We start from the raw sequence: 23,768 nt of genomic DNA, 5'->3' as shown, positions 1-23,768 counted from the left end.
GTACCACCAGCCAAAATTAACATCTCAGCATTAGTAGTGAATTAACACAAAAGTCAAACTACTGACATATGCGGTAAAGTAACAAAAGATTCATGTTATTTAAATCATCTAAAACAAAATAGATAAGAACTGTCGATGTTTACGTTATATGGAAAATAAAAATAAAAATAAGAATGAGAGGAAACTTTAGTCACGCCCAACCTAAACACAGATAGCGTAGATTTCGTGGTGAATATAATATATATATATAAAAATTCTTTAACAATTAGCACTCGTAGGGACATATTCATTAACAGTCCAAAGTAGGAATCTTTTGCAAACTACATCAGCCCCACGGCATAGCAATACAGCCTAAAGTTTTGTAATTGCGAACTAAAATAAAGTTTCTTTAAAAAAAACTGAGGCACTGGCGTTTTCTGTATAACGCTCTCACGAGTCACATGGGGTTGTATTTTAACCATGTGACCCGATGACGAACTTTAAAAGCGACCACCACGCTGAGAGCAGTCGATACTCTCGAAATACAAGCGGTGATCGGTCAGACGCCCTCGAACAGCAGACCCGGGGAAACTCGCCGTGTGCGTTGAACAGGTAAGAAAGGGATCCGAGGTGATATAGCGATAGGTACAGTTTAGACTGTCTCTTAAACCTGTTCTCACCGTGTAATTATTAAAATGAGCAAACTGACGCTAGCATATGCACCTTTTGTATTTGTATGCAGCCACGTGTAAAAGTACCCGACTGCAAAACAGACCCCCCTTACGGAGATCAATGCCCGTATGTTAGGTAAGAATGTATACTAAAAAGTAAGGTCCGCTAACTACTGGGCTTAGACTGGGTGCGTTTTTAAATCAGCCTTCATGGTGTAGCCTATAGAGCCAGCAAATCGAGGATCGCCTAAAAGCAGGAAACCTAATCACAGGCACGTTTTGTATTTTTTAACACAGCCTTGAGTAAAACTACCCGGCGGTAAAACAGAATCCCACCCACGGAGACAAGACCTGTCCTTTAGGTAAGAACGAATAACGAATCCTAGTTATAGGAGGTAGTATTTGGTCAGAAGTATATTCTACTTTATAATATATAAAAAACATATGTTTTACAGTATAAAACGATTCAAAACGGAGGGGAACCATCAAGTAAAGTACGCCGGTTGGCACAGACGAAAAGAGGTAGATGTAAATTCGATATGTATTCAGAGGAGATTTTCCCTGCAAATTGATCACTAATGCAGTAACATTAGAAAAAGAAAAAATATTCTAATTTATTCTCTGCAATTTATGCAGGTTTGGGTCGGTTCTGTCATTGGATTATTCTCCAAACAGAGAAGTCGCTAAACAAAAGCATTTTGAAAACAAATTTAAGGTAATAAAAAAGCACGCACTAAAAACCAATTAAAAAATGTCAACATTTGGGCACGCTTGACTTAACGTAATATTCCTCCAAATTCCAGATTGGAGCACAAAAGCTTGAACCTTGGTAAGTGTTCTTCCACAGAATGAATGGTGTGATTTATGGTTGTGAGTTTGAATCCTGATCTAGTAACAGGTTATAATACTTCCCAGTGGGAAAACCTTTTGTTTTACTTAATAGTACATTGGCGCTCCATTTCCCTCTGGGTAACTAAGAGCCCCTCTCTTCTTATTTACATCATAGATATCTTTATCCAAATCTTCTATCGCTATAGACAAAGGCTTATGATACGAGCCAGGACCAGAGTAGGGAGAACGTGGCTCTCGACTGGGGTAAGAATCTAGTGCACTTCGAAACATTGTTTGGAATGCTCGAGCTGAACCCTGGGAACTATAAGGTAGGACCAGATATGGAATTCCCTTATCCGTGGTATGTGGCATTAACCCACACACCCAACAATTTGTAGCATTAACCACTAACTGATGCTGATGAAGGAGCTGAATAAAGGAATTATTTCTGAATTCCACACGTCTAGCCTGTTCGTGTTTGGGTAAGATGTGGAAGGAATGAGGGGATGCAGTGGAGGTAGATTTAGGTTCAGAAGTAGGAGTTGGTATGGCAGAAGGTAAGAAGTACGACATCATGTAATACACCCCACCCGCCAATAGCAAGGAAACAGTCAGAAACAGCAGGAACACTTGAAACATAAAACATTTGGTGCGAATAATTTGTTGCAATTTGAATCTTTGCGCCTGAGCTTCTTCCAAGTCCATCAGCTTCGAAAACGCCATCCCCTACAACCGTCCGCAATGTTTCTTGACGCACTTCGTTCTGTGTAGCAGTAGTCAATCCCTAGGAGTTCCCAGGAACCGACGGTCTCCGGCCTAGCGCCAAGACCTACTAACCAGAAGGAAGTACACGCGCGGCCCTACGGTACACCTGGATGCAAGGTATCTTTATTCACAATGTATATACAGAAAGTCTCTTGGCTGTGGAAGTGAAAAGCATATAGATGGAACGAAGCTCAATTTTTACAAAAATAATCACAATGATACGGGTGTTTTGAACTGATCGTGGCAAATGGGAAAATGCAGTTGTCAAGGGACAGAACGGAAATTTTTTATTTGTCTCTGGTGTTAGATCGCAAAAAGTATCGAGTTTTCCCAGGACGTGTCTGTTCGTCAAACAAAGAATCCGATGAGGGAACAGAGTTCTGCCGATCAGTTGATTGTTCTGATCTTGAGTCTTGTGATGGCAAATGTTCAGCGATGTCTTTCTGCTGTACTGAGGATTCTCCGACAGGCTGTGCGTCGCTAAAGGGTACAAAAGTCTGTGGTCCTTCGGTTTCAGATGAAGCAATGCCCTTCCTCACCCACGAGTCTGCCGGTAAAGGTATAGGAACCTTCTTGGTATGGGTGGCATGCACCCAATTTTTTCGCCCTTCCAAACGGACGGCAGTTCTCGTGGCAAGGAGGACCTGATAGGGTCCAGTGAAGCGGGGTTCCAAATTCTTTTTTCGGGCAAAGTTGCGGGTAACCACCCAGTCCCCGGGTTGGAGCTGGTGGCCTGGACCCTCCGTCTGCGTCGGCAGTGCTTCGTAAACCTGTTGGTGAATTAACCTCAGTTTAGCAGTCAGATCATGAAGATAATCAATCAGCATTGGGTACTCAAGATTAGAAAATACACCCGGTCTAGGAACCCCCCAAACATTCGCAGGACGGCCGAACACTATTTCATAGGGACTGAGCCCTACTCGGGAGTGTACTGTCGTCCTTGTTGACAACAAGGCAAGTGCAAAGCGTCAGGCCACGAAAGACCAGTCGTAGCCTGAATCTTAGCCAGTTTGAGTTTAAGGGTGCCATTATACCCTTCAACCAAACCTGCTGACTGGGGATGATTGGCGCTATGGAATTTTTGATTAATTCCAAGGCCCTTACACACACTCTTCATCACACTCCCTACAAACTCACTTCCGTTATCAGACCACACAATTCGAGGCATTCCATAGCGAGGAAAGTATTCCTTCAGCAGGATTTTTGCAGTAGACAGGGCAGTATTGTCTTTAAGAGGGTAGGCTTCAATCCATCGGGAGAATGCGCAAACCACAACTAAAACGTATTTCAGATTATTGCATCTCTCCATATGGATGAAGTCTAGCTGAATTACTTCAAAGGGATATGAAGGGGGAGCAAAATGGCCAGGAGGTGTGGGGGTCCCCTTTCCAGGATTGTATAACATACATATCATGCAATTCTTCACCAATCTCTCAGCACACTTCGTAATACCATCATTCTTCCACACAGGAGACAACAACTTACAAATACCTTTCGCACTAATATGTGCTAACCCGTGTGCCATTGTCACAACAGCCAGCACATATGCATCTGGTAACATCCACCTCTTGTGCTCCGACAAATCGATCCAGCAACCATTCGCATCCAATTTTCCCGTACTCTCTTTCCACTTCGTCTTTTCAGTCTCAGTGGCTTCATTCTGAATTGCTTTCACGCTCTCAATAGTGTCCTCACACATGCTAGTCTCTGTAGGCCACCTAACCGAACTCGTCACATACATTCTAGTGCTAAGGTTCCGGGCAGTCTCCTTAGCAATCTCATCCGCGAACGCATTACCACGACCAACATCATCCGTCACCTTACGGTGCGCACTACATTTAACAATCGCCACTTGCTTAGGTAACGTAAGTGCATCCAAAAGATCATTCACAAGCTGTCCATGCTGAATTTTCGTACCATGCGACGTCATAAAACCTCTCTCTCGCCACAATCGTCCAAAGCTATGAGCGACGCCAAAGGCATATTGGCTGTCGGTAAACACATTCACTCGTTTCCCTTTCGCCAACACACACGCTCTAGTTAGAGCGATCAGCTCTGCAGCCTGGGCAGAGTTCTGATTCAATCTTGCAGTTTCCACAACAGTATTCAAAGTTACAACAGCATACGCAGTCGTCACATCACCATTCGGCAATTTAAAACACGAACCATCCACATACAAGGTCCCATCGGGATCTTCCAAAGGAGTGTTTTTAAGGTCCACTCGACCTTTTGTTTCCTCCTCAGTCCTTAAATAGCAGTCATGGGCTGCTACTTCATCTGACTCTGTACTTATTGGCAATAAAGTCGCCGGGTTCAGGACATTACATCGTTTTATCTGAATATGGCTTGCCAACAACGTCAACTCGTACCCTGACAACCTCGCACTCGTCAAGTGCTGAGTTTTCGTACGATTCAAAAGAGTGTCAACTGCATGCGGAACCATCACCGTAAGCATATTATCCATGACCAATCCTGCTGATTGTCGGATGGAGACCGCGGCTGCCGCTGTTGCTCTCAAACAACTCGGCAATGCTCTAGCTACCGGGTCCAAGGTCGAAGAAAAATATGCACATGGACGTTGCTTATCACCGAAAGGTTGCGTTAAAACACTCAACGCACAACCTTCCCTCTCGTGAACGTATAGTGTAAACGGCTTGCTATAGTCAGGAGTACCTAACACAGGAGCCGAACACAATGCGTCACGCAGTTCCAAAAAACTTTTCTGACATTCTTCCGTCCATGGTAAAGGAGTTGAAACATCCTTGCACGTAAGAGCCACCAATGGTTTCGATAACAATGAAAAATTCGGAATCCACTGTCTGCAGTATGACGTGATACCTAGAAAGGCACGCACATCTCTTTGGGTTGTTGGCACAGATATGCGCGCAATGGCTGCAATTCTCTCTGGGGTCAACCTTCTTCCCTCCTTTGACAATAAGTGACCTAGATAGGTTACTTCTTGACAACAATATTGAAGTTTAGAAGGAGACACCTTGTGATGTAAGTCACAGAGATGCTGCAACAATGATATAGTGGCAATTTTGCAAATGTCCTGAGTATCTGCAGCCACCAATAAGTCGTCGACATATTGGATCAAAGCCGCACCAGCCGGCAACACAAACGCATCTAGTTGACCCTTCAAGGCTTGACTGTAAATCGATGGACTCTCACAGTAGCCCTGAGGAGCACGTTTAAACCGGAAGCTACGGCCACCAAGAGAGAAACCGAAAAGGTCTCTGCTTTCTTCAGCAATCGGAATACTGAAGAACGCATTCTTCAGATCGATTACTGAAAACCAAGATGCAGAAGCTGGAATCAGAGTCAGTAGCGCCGTGATGTCAGGCACAACAGGGAACTGAGGAATTACAATTTTATTGACCTCCCGCAAATCGATAACAAAACGATAAACAGGTGGCTTAGAAGGATCGGTACGTTTCAGAATAGGCAGTACGGGGCTGTTGCACACGTTTCCCCGAGTCTCCTCAATGACATCTTTCTCGATCAAATCATAGATGATCGCCAACAATGCTCGTTCACCATCAAGGGAGATACGATACTGGGGAATACGAGGCAATCGCACATTAGATTTCACGTGCACAACATAAGGGGAGATGTCGAGCAGGCCCACGTCATTGGGACCTGTTGCCCACAAAGATGCAGGAAGAGAACTCAATTCCGGTGGAAGCTTATCGAGAGACAAATACATAGGAGAGACAACTCTCTCACCCAAAGTAAGCTTCACTCCCGCAGGAGAACAATACAAAGTCGCATACAGACGTTTTAGCAAATCCAGGCCTAAGAGATTTTTACCACAACCAGTGGTCAAAATCAACGGAGCTTCAAGCTCACGTGGCCCAATTGTGAGTGGCAATGGGCACGAAACCGGATTGCTAACAGGGGCGCCAGAGAATCCAACGGAAACATTTGTTAAGCCAGACAAAGGTGCGCCAGGGAGTTTCGAATGCATGATGGAACTTTTCGCTGCACCAGTGTCCAACAGAAAAGGCTCAACGACGCCCGAGGTGGCAACTGCGACGTAAGGCCCTCTCTGATCAACCGGAACTGATACCACTCCCTCTCCTTGTCTACGGCTGTCCTAGTAATTACCGTCGTCAGCATTCTGATCGACGTAATAATCATCTACGTTATATTGCGCAGATCGACCTTGCGATGATCCACGTTGATCAAAACAATTGTTAGAATTGGATGAATTGTCTGAACGATCGTTGGGAGCACCTCGACCCCTACCACGTGACGTCTGCTGAGCACCACCACGACCTCCTCTAGATGTGTTACCACTATTACGCTCATTTAGAACAGGACAATTGAATTTTAAGTGACCCTCCTGTCTACAATAGGCACACTGGTTGTACCCTAATGAAGATCTTTCCGAAGAGGAGTCATTTCGCGATTGCGACCTATTAGATTGCGACTGCGATCGATTACGTTGTTGCGAATCATTCTGATTCGAGCGCGGAGGGTACGCTTGCTGCAACAACACCTTAGTTTTAAGTTCTTTCGTCTTCTTATCGGCACGATCATTCTCTTCCTTCTCCCTATTCTCATAATATTGTGCCGTAGCCAATATTTGAGCAGACGTAGAAACAGCCCACGCACTCTCAGAATTTTTTAATTTATTGCTCAAGTCGGGCAATAAATTTGAAACAAATTTATCCACAAACAACGCGGCCACCCTCGGTACTCATATCCTGACCACTGTGGTCGATGAATGCCTCCTCAAATCTCGTAAAGAAATCGGAGACACTCTCGTCTTTCTTCTGTCTGCAAGCTGACAACTTGTCCCAGTTCACCCTCATAGCTGGCATAAGCGTTTTCATTAAGGTAATGATTCTCTGAGGGAGAGCAGCAATAAGCTGTTCAGGCTTAGCCCCGCCAGTTTGTCGTGCGTCTGCCGCAATAAGAGCAGCCCAATCTCCACCTAATTCGTTTGCATGGTTTTCCTGACGAATCTTAGCCCATACCGGTTGCGGTACAACATTGCCAAACAGCATATCGATATCGGCAAGATTCATTACCGTAGCGTCTACGAGCTGCGACAATTCCTTATAATACCCTGCAGGATTTTTGCGAGGGTCAGGCAAAGATTGCTTCACCTGCAAAACTTCTGATCGTTTCCATGGAAGGTGTTTCCATACTCTCTGGAAATACGGTAAAATAATGGGGTTAGCATTAGCATCACCTGGCATCCACACTGGTGGAACTTCGCGCATGGGGTACTGACCGGACGGATCTAACTGTCTCTCAACATCCTCAACGAATAATGCTTGAGGGATCGGAGAGGGACGAAAAGCTAATAATTGCTCGATGGCACGTCGAACATTAGTACCCACCACCATTCCGCTCGAAAACTGAAGCTGTAAGTTAGTCAAAGCAGTTAATACATCTTCCGATGCATCTGCCGATATTTGATCGCGCAAAACTTTGCACATTTCTTCAAAAACATACCTCTGTGTCGGTATATTGAATTGACTGAACGTATCCAACACCGAACGTGGAGGATTTCTATGAGGATGCAACATCCATGACATCGCCATATTGTACAACGCGGCACGTTCCCTATTACCAGGAAGCTGACTACGTCTTTGTAGACCGTCCGAATCAGCCGACTCAAGAATAGGTCCAAGAGAATTGAAAAAGTTAGCAGCCATTGAAGGGGTACGACGTCGAGTAGTTGGAGAAGTATACGATAGAGTAGAAACGAGGGAAGGAGTAGGAACAGAAGAAACAGTAGGAGTAAGTAGAACCGGAGCAGTAGCGGGAGAAGGAGTATGTGGAAGTACAGGCGGAGGAGCAGTAGGAACGACAATAGGCAAGGGAGCAGGAACAGTCGGAAGAACAGGTTGAGGAGCAGGTACAGGAGCAGGGGCAGGAGGGACCACAGGAGCTGCGGTACCCTGTGCGTACGGAGGTGGTGACTTCATAAGATAGGACATTAAAGGATCCTCAACTAATTCCTCCTTCTTATCCGACTCCGTTGGCAGAGCGGGATAACATTTATCTATAGTCATACGCTGAAGCCTGTCAAAAACTTCCTTTTCCTTATCCTCCTTATCACGCTGAAACTGCTCTGCTTTCTTTACAATAGTAGCAACACCATCTCTCTGATTACGTTTAGTCTGTCTGATCTCTTTCTGTCGGGCTTCTTTACGCCACAACCGAAAGGCATCAAACATGGCCGGCCTTGACTTTTTCTTAAACAATTTTGCCTCGAGGTTATCTAAAATTGGGGTCTCGAAACTACCATGAGGTGGCCAACTAAGGACACCATCCTTTTTGGTGTAACGAATCCAGTATTCATTAAAGGTAATAGGACCTAACCCATGTTTACTGTAAAGTTCGTAAGTTGGAGTTCCAACCGGAGGTATCGGACACGAGTCCTCCAGTCGGGAATCCGTACCACAACGTCTGAAACAACTGAACAAAGTACTACGACCAGGCATCTTGCACACTAGCCGAGTTTCACAAACTTCAAGGGTTACGGGATTTACCAAGTCCCAGCAAAGAGCAAAAACCCTCGGTTTTTGGCGACTGCAGACGTCAAAGAATACAACAAAGAACCAAGTACTAAGAACCACAAATGCAATGGAACCATGCAACAACTAAGCAACCACAACCAAGGACTCTGGGAGCGACCCACAAATACTTAACTCAAGGATCAATGGCGTAACCAGGAAGGCCCGTCAATCTTCTCGCTGTACCAAGGTCTACGCCAGGCGCCAAAACAGGTCTACAGTCAGGGCAGCAGTCCGTCGCAGCCGTCAGGAGGCGGGAATCTTCGCGGGAAAAGTCGTCGGGCCACTTGTTTCGACAACAGGATCGATGAAGCGGAGTGCACCTTCCCTCGGAGATTTCACACGAAGTTCCTCACGATCGTCGGGCTTGGACCGGTACCACTGATGCAGCCCCACGTTGGGCGCCAACTGAAGGACTGGGTTATTTAAGACCCAGCGGTGCCAGGGGACAACACCTGAAACCTTCGTGGGTAACCTGTTCCGGAGTATCAATGACAGAGACACGGGACACTTCCTTCGGCGTCAAAGATTCGAGGTTTATTTACTGCAGGGAACACAGAATTCACGAGAAGTACACAACGGGTATGTTTTCGGGATCTGTTTCAATTTGCTACTGTGGATCGCTCCTTTTTATACACATTTCTCTCATAGGCTAACATGGTACACAAAGGTTTACAACTTGGTTCCCATAATTATCCCCGAGAGGGGTCGCTTTGATGCATTCAAGGTCCGGAACATAAGTACAGAAACATTCGTGGTTCCCAACTGTAAAAACCCATCTTCCCACCATTAGTACATTCCAATCGGCAGTAAACAGATCGAAGAAGGAACAAGGACAGGTGCGGAGGAAGGCAGAAACAGTGGGGAGATCGGAAAGGGTGTAAAAGGGGTGGTATCGGGAAACACGAGCTACAGGCATCAAAGAGACGTGCCTAATGAGATGCACGGCTGAGACAACAGACCGGCACGGCAAGATGAGCCTCGAGCGGGGCCATCTGCCTTACAACATCAACCCCCTCATCATAAAGACACTTTCAAAGGAAACGTGTCTTCCGCAAGAGTCTTGGGAATCCCAGGGTCGCGAAGCGGACAGCGTCCGTTCGCTGGCTACTTGAGGGCAAGAGACAAAATGGATGCCATATCTAAGATGGAACCTGTGGGTACAGATGTATAAACCCACGAAACAGACAAACGGTTTAGGGTAGCACAGCGAAACTGCGCACACCCACTAAACTCGTCATTTGCGGTTCGTAGATACCAGACTCGACCATATTCGTGCGAGTCGGAAACATCACTTACAATCGTCACGGAACCTCAGGGGGCCGGTTTTGTGCACCTGGGGGCCGTTTTTGTTACAGGGCCGTTTTTGCAGCTTAGCTGCAAAATCGGCCCTATAACAAAATCGGCTGAAAACCGGCCCCAGCAAAGAGCTCGCACCCCCAACCTCCCCCCAGGGGGGCCGGCCGAGGACTTTGCCAGTTTTGGTTCCCAGTCCGGCCCTGAGTGTAATGTCTTGTTTTGGAGTGTCCTTTGTTAGAGAGTGTGGGTCACCATGTTTCTCGCTTAAGGTGAATTGTACTAGCGATTCTTCAGGACCGAAAAAAGGAATAAACTATCTACACCTAAGATTACTGATAATACAATTATTCACAGCAAAAAGTGTCTACTGACAAATGTACCTGTTGTGACCTGGATCTACCTGTGGTGGGAGACAAAAGATATGTAGATATCATTCAGGCACACATGGTATACAACAATTGTGGACACGACCTTAGTGGTGACTCTGACTTCTGTTCTTTACTCATGTGGAGTGGACGCAACTGCGTTAGAGTACATCTAAAACTTTAAAAACAATTGGTGAATCCCCACAGTGAGCTATTGTGACTAATTGCACCTATGGAAATCCAGTGGTGAAGCAGAAATGCAAAGGTCTGGACTCACCCAATTCAGTTAAGTACCCAGGCATCAACAGAACCCGGCGGATCACGCAAAACGCTTTGCTCCTATGTGTGTAATACTGTACAGGAAGGGATAAGGTACTTATAAATGATGGTCCTTGAAAAATAAAGATAAAATTAAGTGGCGCCATTTTAGCACAATACATAACATCAACTCCAATGCCCCACAGATTTTGTAATGTGGGCGTCATCCTCATATTTCAAGCGTGGTCCATTCGTGAACACTTTGTGCATTGCATTGATGTTAAGACTAGACAACAAATAGTGGGTTAATGCCATTGGTCAGCCACTGTTTAATGGTGCTGAGTTTTGGCGCGGACAACCTATTGTCCTCATGTATGTGGCCAAATTGCCACCGGTTGACCAATGTGGCGTGTTTAATATGATGTCTCTGTATGTAGAATGCGTTAGTACTAGCAATAGTAGATGTCGGGCATCTTGTGTAAACTTGTCTCTTAGTACATTCCAGGGAGTGTGTGGCCACTCCTTGAGCGCCTGATGGAATTGCCACTCAGTACTTTGGTAGAGGGATTCCTGGCTGCGAGAATAACATCCACAACCTCCATAGGAGTGTCAAAATCTCTCAACTGCTGCTGCTCCATCTCCATGCATGGAGGTGGAGTATGTACAGATTTGGGTGCAGAACCCTGCCCTGCTGTGGCAACAGAAGGTCCTGAAGGGCCAGCCTGATCGGAGGACAGGTGCTCATGCTGGGGAGTTCAGGCTACCAAATTCTCTTAGCCTAGTCACCACCACCATGATAACTTGGGTCTGGTCTGTCTTGTTCTTCTTCAGAACTCGGGACAGGAGTGGTTTCAGGGGAAAGGCACACAGGAGTCCCAAGTTCCACTGTACGCTGAACGCATCTTTGAGTGAGAGCCATTTTGGAAACTAGAAGTGCTGACACTGCGCATTTTCATCTGTGGCAACAGATCAAGCCAGTGATGTCCCCATTTGCAGAAGAGACATTGCACCACTTCCTGATGTAACTGCTATTCCTGATCTGCTGGGCATCGACAGCTGAATTAGTCTGCCCTGGTGTTCAAAGATCCTGCCAGGTACTGTACCACCAGCAAAATCCACTGGCTCTTCTGCTATGTCCAGAGGCACAGGGACTTCTTGTATAGGGCCTACGACCCAACCTCACCCTGCTTGTTGCAGTACTGCAAGGCGGTGGTGTTGTCGGTTAACACCTGAAACAGTCTCCCTTAAATGGATGGCAGGAAGGCTTCATCAACACCAAGCGGGTGGCTCGCAACTCCAACAGGTCAATGCGGAGTTGAACATCTGTCAGAGACCAGATGCCTCTGATCTCCACCTCCCCCAGCCCAGAAGCGATGCATATTTCACCACTGTCATCTCTGGGTGGGGAAGGGAGAGGGGGATCTGCTGCTGATCAAATTGCGGTCCTCTAGCCACCTGTGCAGGTATTTCACAGTCTTCTCCGAAATTCTGAACTGGTGCGTAGAGGTCCCCTTGATGTTGCAGCTACTGGGACTTCAAATACTGAGGCAGAGCCCACATATGAAATATTCAGTGCTCGGCCAGCAGGATGCAGGAGTCCATCTGTCTCAATAGCCTGAGAGTCAACCTTACTGAGATCCAGGACAGAGGCTGAAACAATAGGATCATAGTCTGAATGTACTTGGCTCTCCACTCTCCATCACCATCATATTTGAGAGAACCAGAAGGATGCTGATGAAGCCAAATGGGAGCAAAGCAAACTAAAAATGCTCATGGCTCAAAGTGAACCGCTGGTTATGCTTGTAGGCCAACAGGATGGGGATGTGAAATTAAGCATTCTGCTGGCCCAACACTGCCATCCAGTCTCAATGGCTGAAACCCTGAGGGGACAGGTCCCTTTTACACTGGTGAAAAAGATTTTTCGAAAAGGCGTTGAAATTTGAGGAAAAAAGACTCAATGCGATTAAGGAACTGATGTCAGCATGCCTGGCTGGCGCCTGTATAGGCATGTGCACATCATATCCAGTGCAGATGACGCCGATGTAGAGATCCAGTCCGACGCCTGGGAAATATTCTAAGGTGAGATATCAGCAGTTATAAGTCTTCATCAGAAAAATAAGTCTACCAATTGTCAGTGTGAAGGAGCTATTGACTTTAGGCATAACCGTGTGTTTGAATAAAGAAGACTCTTCTTGTAACTGGTGCATTCAGAACACATAAGAGGTAAGCTTTATTTAATTGAAAAGATTTCCTAGAACTAGTAGTTGCATATTCTAACTCTGTGGCGATTCTGACTTTTCTGCAACTTACCTATTATGCCTTTCCATTGTTCAGTAACACAGGCTACCGTCTTACCATTTTAGATTCTTCATTGTTACTAACACATTCTTTCCAATTGCCTCTAGCATTTCAGCACAAATTAAGGTCATCTAAAAGTCCTAGGAAGTTTGTATACTTTTAGATCTTGCTGATTGACAATTGTTCTATTTAACCTATTAGAAAAGCAATGGGTAAAGGACAAATTTTGAAGGGTACCCCCACTTTTGAACCTCATTTCCTTCTCATGGGAGTAGTGGTACTCCCACATACAATGTTCACTTCCTCTTCATGGAAGCTGATTTACTCCCATATACTTTTACATCACATAAGGTACTATTACGGGTAAGTAAATCCAGTGCCTAATGTGTAAAAAAATAAATAAGTGCCAGGGCTCTCGTCAGGAGTCCACTGCAGCTCGCACCACACATTACCTCTGCTAAGCTGCCAATGATAGTAACAACACAGCTTCTAACCATCACACTCCTACATGTGTGACCATTCAGACCATTTCAGGCCCCCAAAGCTACGAGAATGTCTTGGGTGGCAGGTTATAGTCATTTTTAATGCATATTGAATTAATAATGAACTGTTAATGTGGTCATCTCTAAATTAGCAGACTTTCACAAGCGCCAGTGTTGACAATTAAGTGCTGGTGCTGAGCACCGGAAACCATTGGCTCAAACTAATCACTGAAAATTACCTAGTGAGTGCAAATCCACCTTTTGTGAACTGTAAAAGTGAATGTGGACTCATGTAGCCATTTGTAACTTGAACTTATGTGTGCAACTGTCTTTGTGAAAAAAAAATGCTTCACAACAGCTTATTTATGACTTCTAAGCAAGCCGCTTCACGAACTGGACACAGAGTGAACAAGTGAAGTAGTAAGAAAAAGGGATTCATAATGTTATTGGAAACGGTTTATCAGAGCTATCAAGAAGAACTGCCTGTACCAATGCACTAAGACCCATTTCGCCACAGAGACACTTGCCATCTGTACCATCACAACACTTCTTAAGCCTCGTCAGTATCAAATATTTGGTAAACAAACAAACAGTTATATCGCTGCCTTAAATTAACAAGAACTGGAACTGTATGTGTCGAAATGCATAGCCTAGTATTTCTATGGCCTTGAATGTGAGGATTTCTCTACCCATTGTTTTTGTGCCTGATACCCTGAATGAATGCCAGAAGCCTGGTAAGCTGATGATATTTCTATATAGAGTTGCTGCACATTGCCTGGTCTCCAGGGCACTCCTGGGCATCAGCTACATACCTAATGAGTTCCACAGTTTCCGAGTACATGGTGTAAGGGGATTTACACTCCACTGGGCCATGTTCCAAAGCGTTCCCACACTCAATGAATGAGAGGGCTGCTTCAGTGTAGTTCAGAGCTTTGCCAAACTTCTCCATCTGGAAGACAAAATGCATGTTTATAATAATTACTAGATGAATTAATAATCAATCATTATAAACAATAGAGGTTACATGTGATAGACTGTAATCAAGTAATGTTGCAGCAGAGTAATGTTTCACTTTCAGTCTGTGAACTTGTGTCATAAGCTGAAGAAAATAATCTGCTTTCAGGGGAACATCTTTCAGGAGATGCAGCTGCAATATATATTTTTGGTCTAGTAAGGTGCCATTGTTGCTGGTCGACCAAAGGACTAAGGGGCACATGCAACAAAGTTTCTTTTTGCGTTAACCAAATAGCGATTTGTTTAGAAATCGCTATTTGGTAATTGCAAAATGCAGTGCAACAAAACAGAGAGCAAATAGCGATTCTCTAATTGTGATTCTTTAAGAATAGCAAACGCAATTAGGGAATTGCTATTTGCAATTGCGACTCCATTCTCTCTCATGGGCCTCAAGGCACATAGGTGAAAATGGTCTTGTATTGCCTAAATTGCGATTACCAAATTGGTAATCGCAAATTTGGTAATGGAAAGGCAAGGGTGCCCGATGGCCTATGGTCTCGCTGTGGCACCCCTAACCAAAAAAGATGCACATGTAAGGCACACACTTGCCTTAGGGGCATGTGTGCGCCCAATATAGCACTTTGACAAATACAGTTTTGTGCATTTTTCAAAGTATACGCATTGTTACCATCAACTTGAAGTTGATGTTAATTAGCGTTTCCTAAATGCACAGTTCGCCTTTAGGAAAGGCTTCTTGCATGTGAATTAGGGAATCGCAAATTGTGATTCCCTTTTAACATTTGCAATTTAAGGAATCTCAAAAAATTGTGATTACCTAAATTGCGAATAAAAAGACTTTCATGCATTAGGAAAGGCCATTTTGGGATCGCAAACAGTCGATTTTTGCGAATCGCTCCGGTTGAAATCGCAAAATATCTTGATGCATGTACCCCTAAAATTCATAATCACATGCACATCCAGCATGGAGTTTTGACAGTGCGGCAGTTATTCCCTTTCTCCGCTTTTCAGCCATTTTTTAAGTGCAATACAGTTCCAAATCAAAAATGAGCAAGTAAATCAAAGATTTCCATACATTGCTGTTGGCCCAATAAACAACGCCATTTGTGGGTGCAAACTTGAGATAACAGATGTAATTGGTTCCATTTGCACCTGCCAAGTGTCCAGAAAAAGGTACCTAGCTGGCATGAATGTTCTTACTGCTGGGTAACTGTATGCCAGAACTGCATACAATTATGCAGTGGTAAACCCACACAAAAACTCGGGAGTGGGAGCATCAAGGAGTGGTCTCCCTTGGCAGTTTCTGAACACCCTCAAATTTGTTAGTTTGTTGCCCCATGCAAACTCTTCACAGATCCTTTTTCACCCTGGAAATGGTCCTAAGTTTTCTTCAGCAAAAGACTGGTGTACATCATTTTCCAGGTGGGAAGGGTAACAGAACAACCCCAATCTTCCTGGGTATGCAGTGGAGGGGGATGCACCACAGGGAAAATGTTTATCTAAATGGAGAAAAAAATATCGAAATTGAATCAGTTGGCTGCCTTTCCCCAGTGTGGAGTTGTACTGAGTGTACAACAATGCTTGGAAAACCAACAACTCAGAAAAATGTCACATGGCATTCCCTGTGGTGGAGTTCTTCACATTGTGGATATGGAGCACTTTCCCACTCTATACCACAACACACTCTTAAATGAGTGCATTGGACACAGTGTACTATATCACAACAAACGAGCTGTTCCCAGTGCACGTGCCTGCACTAGAAACAGTGCATTAGTGAAAAGTGGACCTGCTGTTTCAAGCCAACAATCTGCCTTTCTTTGGAGGTAGCCACCTAGCCTTTGTTTCAAAGGAGGGAAAGTTATCCTCTGTAGGCTTGTGCAGAGAGTGACTGCACCCAATGGCAGAGACACGCCTGGGCCCCAGGGAGCCCTATACCACTCTCACACCTCTTTCACTGACTGTGTCCATCTCTATTTGGCATACAGTTAGTGCAACCTCCTAATGGCATCTTTGTCTCTGCACCTGCATCTGTAATATAAAGCAGGCTCAAAGGCAAATGCTTCCTTCACTTGCAGGGGCACGCCTCCTTGGTATCCCGATAGTGCCATCTCTTTTTCAGAAAAGCCTGAGCAAGCTCTGTGGCCCCTTCTGTTATCCCACAGTGCACTGGGCGGTGGAAGGGGGAAAAAGAAGGCAGAATTCCCATTGCCACCGCAGTGCACCAGTATATCACACCCAAGGAAATCGAAACTTTTTCAAAGAAGTACTTTTTTGTTTATACCATTCCATAATTAGCTTTATTTCGACAATTGCAATAAAATCAAACACAATAACTTAAAACTATAAAATCATACATAAAAGCACTAAAACGTAGCTTATATAAAAATAGGAAAGTAGTTAAAATATTTGTGATAGCCCACAGTTAACATTAGCAGCAAATAGGAGGAGCATAATGTATAGAAAATAAAATTATTAAAATGTTTATAATGCCCACAATGGAGACTAGCAGCATGAAGGGGGAACATCACAATAACTTTGAGATGCGAGAGTGGATTTAATGTAGCAGCTCCTATAATGTTTGCCTTCTCTTACGCGATCTAAGAAGGAAATCATATATGACAGCAAAGTGTAACTCAGGCACACAAGATTCTAAGGTGTTACATACTGGGCAGCAATGTGGCAATCTTTTTTAAAGCCTTAGTCTCCACATATATGTAAGAAACCGGGAAACAGCTGAAACAATTATTAGAGCTGTGTCAGCCATGAGTACCCTAGTTTCAATTGTATGGTCTCTGATGCACAAGTTGAGGCAATTTCCTCTTATCTGCGTGGTAAATGTAAATGTGGGTGTACTTGTAAAGCGCACTGCGACTCCATGGAGTATCCTAGCGCTGAAGACCACTGTGGAACCCGTCCTGGTTTTCCCTGTGAGATGGTCCCTTTCTGGGTATCTCCAAGGTGAAACCAGGCATCCCCAGCGTCTGTGGGGGGCCGTTGTAGAGATGAGGGAAGCTTAATGCCCAGAGTTGCCGAGTGTGTTCCCTGGTTAGAGGAGGCACTGAGGCGAGAATTATCGAGTCCGTTTTGACCCTGGTCCACGACCCTGCCGCGTCAGGAATTGAACCCTGGTCCCGGGCCGTTCTCTGCTTACGGGTCTGCCGCCTCTAACCAGTGAGCCACACCACTCCAGTGGTACTGCAGGTAAAAGTACAGGACATGATCTACGGTTGCCTTGGCCTCTGGCAAAATAGGCAGCTTAGTTCAAGTTCAGCATTAACGAGGGTGCGCGCCTCTTTCCAGTAAATGATCGAAAAGGCAAGGTCCAAATTCGGATCTTGACGTAAAGTGTCTTGGCGCCCGGAGGCTCAATTGTGTCCATTTACCTTTCCAGGAAATAAGTATCTTTGAATTTCCAAAAGGTAAAATTTAGGATACCTTATAACCTCCCAACCCCACCCTATTGATGCAATCTACCATCTATTTGTCTCCAATACCGCTCCTTGTTTATATCTGCGAGAGCATTCTTCATGAAATGGGTCATCTGTATTTAGCCCCATTACGGTGGCCGAAATTCCGCCGCGGTGCGGCGGCTCTGAAGAGTGGGCGGGGCCGCGTGGGGCAACGGCTGTGGCAGCACTATGGAGGTAGTACTCGCGACGGCCGTTGGCCGACGCGTGCAGCGAACAGGTTAAAATGTGGCTTCCAGATCCGGAATCACAGAAATATTAATCTGCACCCGTACGCTTAATCCTCTGAATTTACAAATGTTTAGAATTCACAAAGGTTTCAGAGAGTTCTCCTGAAAAGCTGTGATAGTTGCAACAGTACCCTTAAGTACAGAATTACCCTGGGATCGCACACAGCATTTGCACCTGTTCTTTACGCCTCATGCTACAGAAGCGGCTGAAGATACTTGTGAGCACTACTTAAGTACGTAAGCCACTAGTCTCAGAATCTATGGGCCAGATGTACTAACATTGGGAATATCAATTACTCTGAATCCCAATTAGGAAATTGCTATTCCTAATGTAATAACATTTTATTTTTACATTTCAGATTCCTACTGGGTTGGAAATCGAGCTACCTCATGAATATTAATGAAGCAGGTCAGTTTGTGACCCATAAGGAATGACAGTCATCATAGGTAAGGTGACCAGCTGGGGTCAGCAGACCACCACGTCTGTGACTGCTTTTCAATAAAGCAATTTTGTATTTAAGATGCAGCCTTCAAACAAAATGTATCATTCGCTTAAGGAAGAGAGCGTGTATGACCATTCTTTATTTGTGAAGTAACACTGCCCTCTTGAGGATTTTCAAGGACATGTTTAAAAATACATAAAATCAGTAAACTCTGCTTGGTAATAATGCCTAATATAGGAATTGACCCTAACTACGATCACTGCCTCATTTGTTGATTTGAGTGGCTGCTAGTTACTGGTCACCCCACTAAATCATGGCACTTAAAGGTCAAACGGCAATAAAACAGTATGAAAGCTGCGTGGTTTGGATTAAAAGCAATCACAACATTATTGAAGAGGTGAATTGCAACCGGAGGCAAACCATATGCTAATGTGAATCATTCAAATGAAAACAGAGGAGGGAGTATCTTCACTGAATTGAGTTTACCTACTGAAATAATTTACAGTTTAAATATTTTCGTTATAAACCAAACAGCAGATGATGAAGAATACCAGGTCTGCACAGAAAACTGTACGTTCCCCAAGGTAAAAAAAAGGTATATATATATATATATATATATATATATATATATATATATATATATATATATATATATATATATATATATATATATATATATATATATCACAAGATAAACATTTCAATTATAATTTTTCCGACTGTTACATAAAGGAATTAACATCAATAAATGTCATCAAAGGGTTAAGGGACTGGCATTTTGGTGGTGGGGGTAGTGAGGTATTTGGGATCTGTACTAAGAGCGGGCATAATACTACAACACCCAGGGCCAATGCAAAAAGCACCTGAATCTCACCGAAATAACCACCCACAGGCTAATCAACCATAACTCAGGATCCAAGGCCACCCGTCATGACACCAATGTGTTAATGCTTCAAGATGCACGATAATGGCATATGGACCCAAGATAATTAGTTCAGCTGAAATTTTCCATAGATAATGCCAAACTAGAAAACACTGGTTTTTGGGATGGCAAGAACAAAAGAGCTTCCAGCCCGTAGTGGCCATTAATGCAAAGCATTCTGCTTTAACTATATTTTATGACTGTTTCTGGGTTAAGGAGGCATGTCGATGTTTATTTCTTCTCTTTCTACAAATGAAATACATTACATTCTCGGGACACTCCTTATTGCCTTGAGGTACTGCACCTCCATGACATATCTCTCTAAAGCTTTTTTTCACACGACTCCCTTTCCATGACCCCACTTCCTCCTTATCTAGAGGTAACTCTACCCACACCAAGTCCTGTGTTTAGGACGAGTCTACTAGACAGTGTATGTGCTGTCTGTTGTGAAGCATACTGGAGCTTACCAAGAATATAGGGGGGCTGGGAGCCGGTCCATCGCTTACCATTGGTTGGCTTTTCTTGTCATTCTCATTTGGCTGTGTTGGAACTGACCCTCTCTGCATTTTCACCGCTAAAACATGTTTGCTTTCTTCCTCCCCTTCTTGCTGAATTCATTTGTGTGTGCTTTAGGACTCAGGGCACTTTACCATTGCTAATAATCAATGCTAAAGGGCATCTGTTTACTCTTTTTAGGTGTCAATCTCTTTTTCCTGGAAGTTCAAGTAAGCACCTTGTCAGCCTCTACTTGAGAGGACCAGAGACTTTTTATGTTCTTATACTTTTTACATTTAAGAAGGATGTTTTCAGTCTTCTCAATGTGAGATTGATCTGAGGTTTCAGCATAGGCCAGCAATTTACAAACTCTTTCTTATGGAAAATTATCTGGCCATGAGCAAGATCCGATCATGCTGATCTCTCAGAAAATGGTAGGCTGGTCTACTGGTAGAGGAGCTCTGGGAAGTTGACCTCACAGCTTTAACCCCTTCACTGCGACGGCTATTCCACAGCAGTGCTAAGGGGGCGGGCGGAAATGCAGCGGGCGCATGCTGGTGACGGAACCGCTCCGTCACCAGCGTCGGTTGCGCTGTGCTTATGACGGTTCAGAAAAGGGGTTGGTGATGAACAGAGTGTCTGAATTAAGCAGACCACTCTTACCCAGTCCAAAGATCAGGGCTTGATCCATCACCGTTATTTATCTCACTGCACCATCCCAGCTCAGAACCTGGTTATATGCAAATCAGTCTGTCCCTGGCCCAGTGCATCATGGGAACAGGGCAGACTAAACTACCAAGCCAATTCTTCACCAGAAAGGAGACAAGCTACCGGGGAACCGGTTTCTGGCATTTCAGCCGTCTTATGACGGAGCGGTTCCATCATGGCCCCGCCCGCTCAATAGAACGCCCAGCGCAGGCGCGGATTCCGCACCGCGCAGGCGCGTCGGGCGGGCCATGACGGAACCGCTCCGTCATTAGCACAGCGCCACCGCGGCTGATGATGGAGCGGTTCCATCATCAGCAGGGGAGGGGTTAATAGGAGACCCTACAAAAACTGCTTGCTGCATCTGGGCCAAAGATAAAGCATCACAAAAGACACAGGTATTACTCTTTGTCTACATTCTCCTCTTTTGACCAAAGTGACACAGAATAAGAAGTTCCCATTGGCAAGTTCTTTCTTCTTGAAAACTCAGGAGAAGTTTATGGCTATTTTAGAGAAAATCGGGGGTTCCCTAAATTGGTGTCTGAACCAAACACCAGGGGTGGTCTTTTTATTCGTCAGTTTCATAAAAATCCAGTTCCATGACTTCCCATCAACCAGCTGCTGACGGATGTAATTTACAAAGAATGGAAGTACATAGGTAAACTGACTATTCCTGGATTTCTTTCTCGACTTTATGACCTGGTGGGTGCTGATACTTAGTTGCCATATCTGTTAAAGCAGATTCCCTGGTAGCTAATCTGGGTGGCAAGTTGTCATGTTTGATAAAAGCTGCTACGCCTCAGAGTTTATGGATCGCAAAGCAGATGCATTTTTGAAGAAGGTATATGGACCCATTAGGTAGATGGGAAACTCTAGCTATGGTGGTGGGTGGTTCTCCGCTTGGAGGCCCTAAGCAAAGTCCTCAACTGAGTTGACACACTGATGCGCCACAAGCTAAAGTCTAGATCTCCCTTAGGAAACTTTTCTTTTTTTCGTGGATTAGAAATGGAGTTTGCATGGTACAAATCGGAGAGATACGGTTTGAATGTTTGTATATAAATACTATTCAAAACTTGAACGCCTTATTGAGAGTTTGGTGATAACATAATATTCTCAAAATTGTGTAGGATGTGCTAATTCTACCACTGGAGGATTCTTTCCTGCTGGAACCATTGGCAGTATTTTCTTCGCTGCTGGGACATTGTTGGAAAGAAAATTCCATCTATTAATCCTCCCTTGGAAGAAAATTCTCCAACAAAGGATTTAGCATTTTCTATTCACTTCTTTTACCTCTACGTTATTTTATTGGAATCTGTGTAGCGCATGATCTGCTGCTGGTACGGCATGGCAGGGCTTTTAGTAGACTAGCAGGGGATTTCACAATATTCCAGAAATCTCCATCACAGATCAGAGTCCTATTGAGCTTCTGATGATAAGCTTTCAGAAATATCAGTGGGTCTCTCTGAAAATGGATGAGGAAACAACTATTAATGTCTTGTAATTCTTTTTACTTCTCAAAATATGTAGGAACAACAAAACTCCAAATTTGTGTCAATGTTTTTCTTCTTCCAGTTCTTCTCTCCAACTGCCCGTTTAAATCTCCACACTGCCGTCTACATTTTGTCGTTTGTGGCAACATTTTACCAACCACATTCACCACAGTAAACATTCCCATTCCAAACTCCATACCATTGTCTGTTGCTGTTAGGCTAATGTGTCAACTTCAATGAGAATTCTACGACACTTGGTTGCGGCTGAGAAGTCAAGATTAGTGCATAGTAAATGTATTTGAGCTTATATAGCGCACAGCTACCCGCAGTGGGTTTCCCGGCACTTGCTTAGGGAACCCGTCCTGGTATTCCCCTGTGAGATAACCCCGGCAGGGTATCCACAAGGTGAAAGCCAGGCATCCCGCCGCGAGGGGCCGTTGTGGAGATTAAGCAAGCTATTGCCTAGAGTCGCAGAGTGTGAACCCGTGAGTCGAGAAGGCACCGGAGCGAGAATTATCAAGTCCGTGGAATTTTTAGCCCAAGACCCGCCGAGGTGGGGAATTGAACCCTGGTCCAGGGCCAATCTCAGCTTCCGGGTCTGCCGCCTCTAACCCCTGAGCCACACTTCTCCACATGTGTGTTTGCCTCAATGTTTTTAATTGAATGAGAAAATCATCTTACTCAAATGCTACATCACATAGCCTTAGAGCCCACCCTAGCGGACTCCACTGGCCATTGAAGGCCTGCTCCAGTGCTAAATGGCGAGGGCCTTTAACAAGGGAGTGGGCCTTTAATGTCCGGTAGAGCCTGCTACGGAGGGCTCTAAGGATATTTGAACATTCTACCCCTAGAGGGCAGAATGTTCAAAATTGTAAAACAAAGGCCTCACAGAGCCCGAGGGGATTCCTCATCGGGGTCCGTGAGGCCTTTGTTTACAGCAACAGCTGTGAAGGCAACATTGTAATGTTGGAGCCCCGGGCATCTACTGGTCATTAGAAGCCCAGAGCACTCCATCGTTTTAAATAGAGCTCACAATATTCCAAGGTTCTGATAGCATATTAAGGGATCATCAAGTGCCTCAACACGTACTGGCAAATGTATTCTGACTAAATGAAAAGCAGAATCCTTTGGAGGTCCCTGCATAGGATCCAGCGATTATTGGTATTTATGTAGGCATCACGTGATGGTTTCCAATCTAAGTACGTGCATTTCTTACAGAGCCACAGAGATCAAAGCTCCTATGCAAGCCAAATGATGAACTGTAAATTTGCTCATGAACAGCCTTCTCCTAACCTTCATTTGCACCACATCTGTCAGCTTTTGTCTGAGAGCTTGCGTTTGCTTTTCTCCTTCTGATGTGCTCTCACCCGTGGGAGATATATCACCAGAATGGGTTCTCCGCTGCTCAGGGGAATCACGGGCATCGATGAATCACAGATGCAGTCACATAACTTTAAAAACTGCTCACTGCCATGATGGCTTACATGATGCATGTGCTAAGGGAATCTGAAATAAGTTATCGCGCAGTATGGGAAAATGAAACACGAGGCTAGCGACTTTGAG

The 23,768-nt window shown here is 44.6% G+C and overlaps 1 protein-coding gene across 1 annotated transcript in view; it reads right to left on the bottom strand.

Annotated features, from left to right (window-relative positions):
• Positions 1-23,768, bottom strand: part of AFF3 (ALF transcription elongation factor 3) — a 2,122,574-nt gene that overhangs the window by 44,858 nt on the left and 2,053,948 nt on the right. Inside the window, exon 16 of the mRNA XM_086936175.1 lies at positions 14,294-14,430. Coding sequence (XP_086792301.1) covers positions 14,294-14,430 — 137 coding nt within the window. The remainder of the gene's footprint in view (positions 1-14,293; positions 14,431-23,768) is intronic.

This window comes from Lissotriton vulgaris, chromosome 8 (assembly GCF_964263255.1).
Source record: "Lissotriton vulgaris chromosome 8, aLisVul1.2, whole genome shotgun sequence".
In the NCBI taxonomy this organism is placed as follows: domain Eukaryota; kingdom Metazoa; phylum Chordata; class Amphibia; order Caudata; family Salamandridae; genus Lissotriton; species Lissotriton vulgaris.
This window is presented reverse-complemented; position numbering and strand designations above follow the sequence as displayed.